The sequence below is a fragment of the Ochotona princeps genome, chromosome 14, assembly GCF_030435755.1.
Source record: "Ochotona princeps isolate mOchPri1 chromosome 14, mOchPri1.hap1, whole genome shotgun sequence".
NCBI lineage: Eukaryota > Metazoa > Chordata > Mammalia > Lagomorpha > Ochotonidae > Ochotona > Ochotona princeps.
Window position 1 is genome coordinate 14,771,670 of NC_080845.1, and position 10,655 is coordinate 14,782,324.

At 49.1% G+C, this 10,655-nt stretch overlaps 1 protein-coding gene across 1 annotated transcript in view; it reads right to left on the bottom strand.

Moving 5' to 3' along the window:
- PAPPA (pappalysin 1) overlaps positions 1–8,575 on the bottom strand; it is a 246,820-nt gene extending 238,245 nt beyond the window's left edge. Inside the window, exon 1 of the mRNA XM_036496589.2 lies at positions 8,155–8,575. Coding sequence (XP_036352482.2) covers positions 8,155–8,575 — 421 coding nt within the window. The remainder of the gene's footprint in view (positions 1–8,154) is intronic.
- Between the last annotated feature and the right edge of the window lie 2,080 nt (positions 8,576–10,655).

Consider the following 10,655-nt stretch of genomic DNA (forward strand, 5'->3'; position numbering starts at 1 on the left):
TGTGTGGGGCAAGGGCCAGACACACATATCATCAGTGAGAGTTTATCCTTGTTGGGCTACCCATGATCTTGATCCCATTACTAAGCATTTTATACACAGAGGCCTAGTTAATCTTCAAACAGTCCTAGGAGATAAGTGCTGGTATTACACACACTTTGCTGAGGGAAAAGTGGATTTAGAAGACCTTATATAAGTTGTCCGAGTCATGAAACTTGCAGATATGACACTCAGATGATCAAACCCAGTCTATTTGCTGAATGCCATGATCAAGAACCATCACGTGAGCTCAGTGAGCTTCTGCAGACCACTCTTTCTGAATTCTAAAATGTTCTAGATGATGATGTCCTGGACAATTGGAAATGGAGAGAAACACAGATCCAAAAAAAATTAATAAGCATCTATGGGTATGTGCAGGCATGTAAAGGGAACTTCTTCTTTCTATTAAAAAACTTCTCACTGCAAGGCTCCACTTACCCATGTTATGTACCCTGCCAAGGTCTTTCCTTTTTGTTTTTCCTCCCCTCAAGCTTCCATTTCAATCGGAATGCAAGTGTACCCACAGGCAGGGAAAGGGGTCTCCTAATGTCCGAAGCTTAGACTGCAACTTGACCTTCAGTTTATCTTCGTGTGACCTTGGGAGGTAGCTGATCATCTTCACATTCTAACATCTCCTTGTGCAAGCTCATCAGCCAGCTCACAGAGCATATGGAGATTTGAAACTACTCCTGTGACCCTAGGGTCCTTTTAGTTTTTTTTAACTTTTTATTATGGAAATCTTTAGCTACACGCAAAAGAACTGACAGGAATGTACTGAATCTTATGTTCTTATAACCTGGCTTCAACCATTTTCAGTTTGCTAATCCTCTTTTAACCCCTTTTATCAACTTTCCTTCTAGAGATTTCTTAAAAAAAATAAAGAAAAAATAATGGAACATGATTTTGCCCACAAATGCCTCGGTATGAATTTCTAATAAATTAGGAAGTTTAAGAATTAAAACTGACAATGATCCCATTATCAACACCTAATGAAATTAGGAATAATCCCTTAATGTCAGTCCATGCATATTCAAGCTTTCCACAAGGGAGGAACGCAGTCGGTTACTTCTGTAAAATCACACAGTTTAAGAAGAACAAGGTAAAGGGATAGCAGTCTTGTCCTTCCAACTTTCTCCAGAGATTTCCTACTGTTCAGGGGGTGCAGGGTGGGGAAGTCCCTATTCCATCCCTGTGCCTCCCTTTGTATCCTTAGAAACCTGGAGCTCAGAGAGGAGCAAAGTAAGCTATCAAGGTTATACAGCAGTAAGTGGCAGGGTTTGGCAGACTTGTGAAGTCCCCACATCAAAGGACTCCAGTGAGGTCAGAAGCATGAAAAGGTTTGCTAACTCCATCACTATTCATCATCCCAATGTGAATGATGATGATAAAGACACCTTTCCAGGAATGACCTTGATTGCCAAACCCCTTACATGTCTCACCTTCTGGCTCCTCCAAACCATGCTGACATGTACACTGGGTTCTGAAATCAGCCAAATGCTTCCTCTGCTCTTGTCTCATTTGCTCCCTAGGATAACCCACGAGCCAGGACTGTGATCACACCTGAACCTTTTTCTCAAAGGTGCCAGGTAACACAGCTCAGAGAAAGCAAATGCAGGATCTGGATTCTGACTGCCTAATGGCCAGTATCAGACTTTTAAACAAACCAAGGAGCCAAATCTTGCAAGCGATTTTTCAGTTGCAGGTGCCAGAATCAGAGGTGAGCATTTCCAATATGGGGACATTGAAGGGAAAACTGACTAAAATGCACAGAAAAGGATACTACAAAAAGGTAAGTGGTGCCTGCTGGACATACAAGCCCTAGACTGCATACAACCTGCCCACTTGGGGGGGGGTGATCACCTAGCTGCTACATATAGAGATGATCTGTCTTTCTCATCACAGATGGCTTTAGTCAGTGATGTTTCAGTGGAAGCTCAACGGAAGGAATTCTGAAATAGCAGAACACTGATCTACCTATAGGAATAGCCCACGGAGGGCCCAGCATGATGACTTGTGGCTAAATCCTTGCCTTGTACAAGCTGGGATCCCACATGGGTGCCAGTTCAAGTCCTGTCTGCTCCACCTCCATCCAACTCCCTGCTTTTGCTCTGAGAAAGCAGTAGAGGACGGCCCACAACCTTGGGATCCTGCACCCATCTGGGAGACCTAGAAGAAATGCCTCGCTTCTGGCTTTGGATCGGCTCAGCTCCGGCCATTGTGGCTGCTTGGGAATGAACCAACGGATGGAAGATCTTTCTCTCTGTCTCTCCTCTTTGCAAATATGTCTTTTTAATTATAATAAATAAATCTTTCAAAAACTAGGAATAGTCCATGGAGAACCAATGAATGACTCAGATCTGAGCCCCCTTTCATCATTTATTCCTGTTGAGAGAAATTCTTTCCCCAGTGATCTGAATGGTTCAGCTGAAATCAGGAGTACACAACTGACTGTGAGATCCCCTTAACTGAGTGCCCACACTTCAAAGGAGGCGTCAGAAGAGGAAGACAGGGCTTCTGGCACAGAATGATTCTGAAAAATAGCAATGTCAGGGCCCTTGGCACCTGGAGTGAGGATGAGCAATGGCGCTCAGGACGGAAGGGGTTTCTCTTGTGTCTGTGTGCTCGGAGTTGGGACAGTTGAATCTTTTTTTTTTTTTTTTTTTTTTTTATGGAGGCCCAGCCAGAAATGTTAATTTTCCTTTGAGTTACAAGGGGACATCAGACTGGGTCAGTGATTGTCCCCACTGGTAGCCCTCTAACACCACCTAAAAAGCTTTTGAAAAACATTGTGACCGGGTTAACCTCAGACTCATGACATCAAACTCCCTGGGGTGTATCTTTTAGGGGGAATGGTGTTTAGAAAGCTGGAAATTTCAAGTGCAGCCAAGAATGGGAACCACTAGACCAGATGAGCTCTCAAGCCCCTATGAGAGAGTGTAGTTCAGGAACGAGGTTTAATTTTTGGTGACCTTGGTCCTCAGTTTCTCTACTGTACAGTGAGCTGCTTAACCTAGGTCACTATCAAGTCCACACTCAGGGTGACAGAGAACCAGCCACACTCCCGAACTAAGCACCTGTGGTTCCCACATGTGCCTTCTGTTGTACACAGGATAAAAGAAATATTCTCAGAGGTTCCACAGCCTCTCTCAGCTTTTATTGGCCTCTCGGATAATAGCTCAGAGGAAATGGAGACTTTGGAGGGCACCTGAGGGAGGAGCAAGAGATGTGTAACAACACATCTGGAGTCATTACTTGGCTTCCTCTTCCAGGGGTGCATATAGCTCATCAGTGCAAACTGGCTTACCTGCTTATAGGGCTTTTACTGGTTCTGGAACTTCTTTGACTCCTACTATCATGAGATTATTCCAGAGAGAGGGGGAGAGAGAGAGAGAGAGAGAGAGAAAGAGAAAAGTGAAAGGAAGAATTTGAAGGCATTTAAAGCACACTATTATAGTTCAAAAGAAGAAATGAAATCCCAAATATGCAAAACAGGCCTCCCTAACACAAGGCCAAGTCTACAAACTGACAAATGGAGATGTGGTTACTTGTTAGACATAGCTACCCTTGACTGAGTCACTCCTAGGACCTGGTACTGTGAAAGATGCTATTCACATATCTGTTTCATGGAACTATCCTGATACTGCTGTAACCTTTCTGCAAGAAGGAAACCAAGGGACAGAGAGACGAAGTGAGTGGCTTGACTGCGATCACACAGCAAGAACTGATAAGAACTTCCAACTGTCCTCATGTCACTAATTTGATGGGAAAAGACAGACATAGTAGGTGCAATCCAGGCTCCAGAAGAGATTTACACCCTGCCCTTGCCCTCTTTAATCTGTGGGTGTATGGTCAGCATGTAGAGCTACAAAGGAACAGGCAAGTCCTGCATCAGGATTAAGGAGAGAAAATGAGTCATTGCCTCTCTTTCCTAAGGAACTGCCGACAGAGAAAACAGACACTTGGGACTTGAGTTCACATCTGGGTTCTGTCTACTTGAGGACCTGTGGGACTCTGGGCCAGGTCATTAAACACTATGTAAGATTCCAATTCTTATCTTATCAAGTAAGCATAAGGATGCCCATCTCCCAGAACTGTTACACACACACACACACACACACACACACAGACACAGGCAAGCACCTAAAACCATGCTGGACATTTTGGGAGTACCCAGGGAATTGATTTCTATTCTACTTTGTGTCTTCAAAATAAGTCAAGAAGATCTTTGGAGAATCATATGTCATAACAATAGTGAAGTTTGTTGAGCACTTACTATATACCAACTTGCAGTTTCAAGTACTTGCTTAAGCTTTACACTGCTCCACACAATAGGTTCTGTGCCATTCTCATTTTGTAGATGAGGAGACTGAAGCCAAAAGGAACCAGCTAGCTCTAAGAAAGCACAGTTAGGGGAAATGGCATATCTACACTCAGGTGATGTCCGTCTTGCAATGATCTAGATTCCAGGTGGGATAATGGATGTTAGCAGAGAGCCTGGTTAATATATGGACTCCTGACAAGCCAGCCTTCCCTGCTACAGAATTTCTGAATTGGGGAAAAGGTTAGCAGTAGTTTTAGGGGATTGAGAGGTTGGTGGAAAGCGGGGCTGCAGAAAAGCACTAAAAGAGGACTTTTAGGAGCAACTAGCAAACTCAATCCAGCCGCACATTTACAAAAAAAGGGGCCGGGGGAAGGTCTGCAGGCCAAGGTGCTGGACAGGAGTCAGGTAAATCCCTTTCTGCTGAGCAGACTAAGAATCACTAAGCGAAAGAGAGTGGAGATTGGGTAGAAGGAGGGCAACACTTGTGGGGTCTACATTTCACTTATCTAACAGGTCAAGAGAAACTTTAACAAGATTAACTGCTGCTCTGGGACTCTGCTCAATGGAGCAAATTGAGTCTATTGTTTTCTTTTTCTTTCTTTCAAACCGTGGGGGTAGAGGAGGAGACTGGGATGAAGGGCAGAGGTCTGGATCCTGCCTGGTGCGCTGCAAAGGCACTGGCATGTGTCAGGCTCAGCCCCCTCTCTCCACCCATTTCCCAGACTTGAAACGGAGCCCACTGTGCTATCCAGGGGAGCTGTAGGCTGTGTCAGGATGATGGTGGGTGTGCGTGAGGGGAGAGGTGATGGTGTTTATGAGACACGTTTTTTTCCCTGAGATGCAAGAGGTGGGGACGGACAGGGTTGGAAGGCGGGATGCCAGGAAGAACATCCCAGTCCCTGATGCTGAGGACAGCATCAGCCAGCACACACCCCTACCCTCTGTGTCTCTTCCTCCCCAGCTGCGCAGAGGGGAGAATGGCCTTCTGGATAACCCTAAAGCCTATAGAGAAGCCATCCTTGTGGGCCCTCCAGAGGATACCACAGTCAGGCCCTTGATAACTCTGACTTTGTTTCTGCCTGCACAAGCATTTCCTTTTTTTTTTTAATTTATTAATGCATTTTTTTCTCTTTGCCTTTCACAAAAATAAAAGGCGTGCTTTCCAAGCTTCAGAAGTGAACTATTCCTTCGCTCCTTCCCTCTGTCTCTCCCAGCGCCTGTCTGAACTGGTGTCAGTGAAGTTTGAACCTGGCAGAAATAGCACTCCGGGCGGATCTGGGAGCACAGCCCGCCTACCAGGAGCAGCAAGGCCTGCCTCTGCCAGACGACAGACCCGGTTAACAGCACCGTAAAATTAGACCTTTACGAAACCCAATTGAATCCTGCAGCAAAGAATGATGTAAGGCAGCCTGGCCCTACAGCAAGGCAACAGCCCTCTGCCTGAAATAGCAGTGCAGTCCCTGCTGAGCCATGACTGCTTTCCAGACAGGTGACCAGGGATTCCTAGGAAAGTGGCGACGCCCAGCCAGAGGAAAGCCAGCAGAGGTCAGGCAGCAAACTGGGCACCTGAGGTCGCAGCAGCAGGATGAGCCTAGGCACCGGATCTGTGGCAATGCCCCTCTTGTCTAGTTCGGCCTCTCCCTGCCCTAACTTACACGAGAGAGGGAGCTGAGAAAGTGTTCTGCAAAGGACCTCTGTTTGTTTGCTTTTTAATTCAAGGAGAAGCAGGTCCTTTTTAGTCCAACAATCTGGACCGTGTGGGGAGGATACTGCAGAATGAGTCTTTTCTGGCTCAGGGCCAGGTGTTTACACACCGCCAAATCTGGCTCTGACTCAACTAGAGAAGGGGAAAAAAAATCCACAATCCACTTGAATCCTCCAGAGAAAAGCTCCTGGCTTTCTGGTACTACATGACAGCAGTGCCTTCCCCCCACCCCTCGTTTTGAGAGGAATGCTATTTCCACACATAAAATGGACCAGGCATTTTATACAAGCAATCATAACCTAACGTCCCCCATCCAATTACAGTATTTTACTGCAACAATCTTTGTGCGCTGAGTGAGTGCTCAGCAGAGCGCTTGTGAAGAGGCTCCGCGTCTGAATTACAGACACTTGGAAAGCAGTCTCTTGTGGAATTCCAGGAGTTGCACCAATATGTGTTTTTAAAAGCACGGCTGCCTTTTCATTGATGATGCTCGCTCAGCTCCAGGCTGTCTTTTTTTGGAGGGGAAGCCCTCTACAACAGGCACAGACGAGGCAAACCTAGTCCCCCCCCCCCACCTCCTTTTTTTTCCGGTATCATCTCCAAGCAACAGACGGTGCTTTTCACATGTTCGGAAAGAGAAGATACCACAGCCCTGAATTATCACCCACCATCACTACTATTTTGAATAGCGTCTCCTCTGCTCCTCTCCTCCGTGTGAGTAGGGCTTGGGAGCTAAAAGTGAATGGGCTCCTTTCGCTCCTCCGTCCCCGGGAAAAAAGGAAAAATAGCACGCAATGACGTCAGTCGTGTGTGTGTGTGCATGTGGTTGGGGAGGGAGTCGCTCTACCGCTCTCCTGGGGTAGCTGGCAAGTGGGGGCTTGGGCAGACATATTCTTGGTATAACAGCAAGTCTAGTGCCCCAAAGTGGACCTCAGGTAAACAGGACAAACAGCGCAAGACTTGTGGAAGTTCAAGGCGAGGGGCGGTGGAGAATTGGGGGGAGGGAGGGGAGAAGAGAAGCGGCGCCGTCTGAAGAGCAGCGAGCTTCCCTTCGAAGAACTTGTGTGTAAGGGGGTGGGATCGCAACACGCCTTGCACGTTCCCTGGCTGCAGCCAAGGGGGAACCCCTGCTCTCTCTTTAAGACGTCTCAGAACAAGGCAAATCTGTTTGTGCAGGAAGGGAATCTCCCAGACAACAGAGGCAAAACTTTCCTTCTTTCCTCTAGCGCCACAACCTCCCCTACACCCCCAATTTTGGCGAAGGCATTTCCAAGGGATCCTTCGGGGGGGGGGGGGACAAGGACAGGGGAGCATTTCAAAAGCTTGCGATCCTTGCACAGTGTCCAGTTTCACCAGGGACAATTGAGGTGGAAGCGCGAACAGGGGAACAGAAGAGAGATAGTAGGGAGAACGCAAATCCACTTCGGACTCGTGAAAGTCCCAAACGAGAGATGCGCCCTGTTCCAAAGGAAATTCTAGGGAAGGCTGGCGGGTTTTGCATTAAGGAAGTCTTCCTCCGGCCCCGAGTGACAAGTACCAGGCTTTGTAAAAAGCGAGGGCGAGATGGGGTGAATCCCAGAGGCAAGCTTCTACCAGGGAGCAACTTTAGGACACTTCGATGACTTCTATGTTCAGTACATGGCAACGACCGTGTCCTCAGTGGTTTTCAGGCCAACGGGGCAAATTAAAAGATGGGTGATCCACCCAGAAAACTCAAGTAGGAGAGCAGTCCTCCAGTCTCCTCACTCACGTTTGCATTCCAATCCGGTCATCTTTCCCTCCATCCCCAAGGGAGTCGGTAAGTCCGACCTTCCACCTCCTCGGGAGGGAGCAGCGCTCCTTGTACCTGGCTGGTTCACTGAGGGTCTCTTCCACCAGCAGGGCGCCCTGTGCTCCTCTCTGGGACCGGGCTGCGACACCTTCCCAAAGCGCCCATTCCGCAGATGGGGCAAAGTGAGGTTCGCAGTTTGCCGTGGGTGTCTGCGCGCCACGCGCGCGGGGCAGCTCCCGCGCAGACATACCCGCAAGCCCCCAGCTCGCCCGCCCGCTACCCGCGTCCGAGCACCCGCGCGCCCTGGGCGCCCTCGCCTACCTGTGATCACCGCCGGGGACCTCTGGCCCCCCTCCGCTCGCAGCCACACTTCCAGCGTGAACCCGTCCCGGGGCAGCTCGAGGTCGGCCCGCAGGCGCAGCTGCTCGCTTCTCCCGCTGAAATAGAGCGCCCTGGTCGGCGGGCTCGGCTCCTCGGCGGCGCCCCTCGCCTCCCGCTGCTGCCGCCGCCGGGGGACGCGCACAGCTTCCCAGGCACCGCCCGGCGGCGGCGGCGGCGGCGGCGGCGGAGAGGCGCGGCGGCCGCGGGCCGCCCGGGTGGCGCAGGTGGCCGGGCCGGCGGCGGGGCGCTGGGGGCGGCCGGCCCGCGGGTCTCTCCGGGCCCGGCGGGGGCGCTCGGCCAGCCCGCAGCCCAGCGCGGCGCTTAGCAGCCCCAGGCGCAGCACCCAACTCCAGAGCCGCATGTCCGACGGTCCCCCCCGCCCCCCCTTCGCCCCTGCACCGCCGCCCGGAGCTGCCAGCTTTGGGAGCCTCGGCGCCTCGACTTTCTTCGCTTCTTCACCCTTCTTGGGCGAGCCCCCCTTTCCACTTGCTTTTTTCTTTTTCTTTCTCGCTTTCCTCCTCAAGGTGTTTGCTTCACTGCCCCCACCTTTGGAAAATACAGTCCAACTCCTCCTGGTTGGCGAGTTATTTCCCTCCTCGCTCCTTTATCTGCCTTGCTCCCCACCTCTAACAGCTGGTCGCCTTCCTCCTTGGTTTATTTCATTTTATTTTATATGATTTCTCGCTCTTACAAAAAGAGAAAAAGCTCTTCTAAGACACTGATCTGCTCAATTCCCGCCCCCCAAAGATGCTCTAATTTATTTATTTTTTGCGTCCTTTATAACACAAGCCACAGCCCCCTTCTTGCCCCCCCGTCCCCCTCCCCTCCCTCCTTCTTCACAAAATGAAAGGAAAGAGGGGGAAAAAAATCCCTCAGAAGATGAGTAAACAAGCGTATGCTAATCTGCTCCCGAGCGCTCCACCTTCCCAATTGAATGAGTCCCTGTTAAAACTGCGCGGATCATGACTAATCAATCAGTTTGGAGAGGCCGAGCTGCCCAGCCTTCCTCCACTTCACCGCTTGCCTCCTAGCCTGCGCTCCGCTTCTCCACCCCCTCTCTCTCTCTTTTTTAAAGAAGACAATCTTAAAGTAACAATTTAATGAAATTCTGTACACACCCCCTTACGGTCCTCCCAGCTCTTCTCATTCCTGCTCAAAACACACATTCCTGGTCTTGTTTTGTTTTTGTTTGCCTTTTTTTTCTCAGTACTTCACCGTCACTCCCCCTCCCATACACACACCTCATGTGTGACTCTGTGTGTGTGTGTTCCTTTTCTCCTGGTGGGAGGACAGCCCCCCTCTTCTCGCAGGGTCCCCTTTGCACTTTGCTGGTAAGCCTCATTCTTTTCTAGAGCACAGAAGAATCCTGGAACTTGACTCTTCTTCGAGCTCTCTCTCCCTTCTTTTCTCTCTTCTCCCCCTCTGTCTCCTTCCCCTCCCTTGTCTTACCCCCTTTCTCTTCTTCCTTTCCCTTCTCTGCCTCTTGCCTTCTCTTTCCCTCCTCCTCTCTCTCCTCTCTTGGTTAGTCTGTTCTGTCTTCGTTTCTCCTTCTCAGAATTGCCTTAAAGTTATGCAATGCTGAGGGTTCCTTCCTTGAGCCCCCAGGGCTGCTGCCTCCAGCTAACCCAAATGCTGTCTGCAAAGGAGTCGTGGAAACAGCAGAAGAAAACAGAGAAAAGGCATTTCCAGGGCATGTGTCTTCTTTGAGGGCTGTAGACCCAGCAAACTGGGTCTCTGTATTTCCCCGAATGCGCTTAAAGTTATTCTATGGTGTGCTAGAAATTGCTTTAATAAATGACATGAGAAAACTGTCATATTGTCCACATGTCTCAGTCTAAGCAATTGTGGTCCTCTGATTGTTTATCTGATCACTGCTTTTTGTAGATCTGTTTTGAACACGGACATGTATGCGCTGCATTTTTCCCCCATCTTTTTCCCCCTTTTTATAGAACTCAAAAGCTCCCCCTTATGGCAAAACAGTTCTTCTGTTTTCCCCTTCCAAGTATTTAATAAGTCAAAATGCATTAGCAGCGATAGATCACAAGTTATTAGTTCAAATAAGGTAGTGAGGTCTACGTGTGGACAGTGGACTGGATGTCGGGGCTGACGAAACTGCTGTTGTTAACTTGCAATTTTCTCGTGTGCTCTTTGTCCTTCAGGCTGCTCCAGATCCTTCCTGAGTGCTGGGGTCATTGCTGCGTGCTTCAGGGAGAGGGACTTTTCCAGTGGAGAATGTGGGGTGATGAAAGCGCCTGAGAAGATTTGCAGAATAAGCAAATCTGTGAAAGTAATACAGTGGTTTGTCCGCCTTATAGAGCCCTACTCAAAACGGGAAAGCCCAGATTCAGATGTTCCTGCTTTGGGAAGGACTTCCCATAGAATCTCTGGCCATGAATGTGTACACTCAGTTTATCTTGCTATAAAGTAAAAAAAAAAAAAAA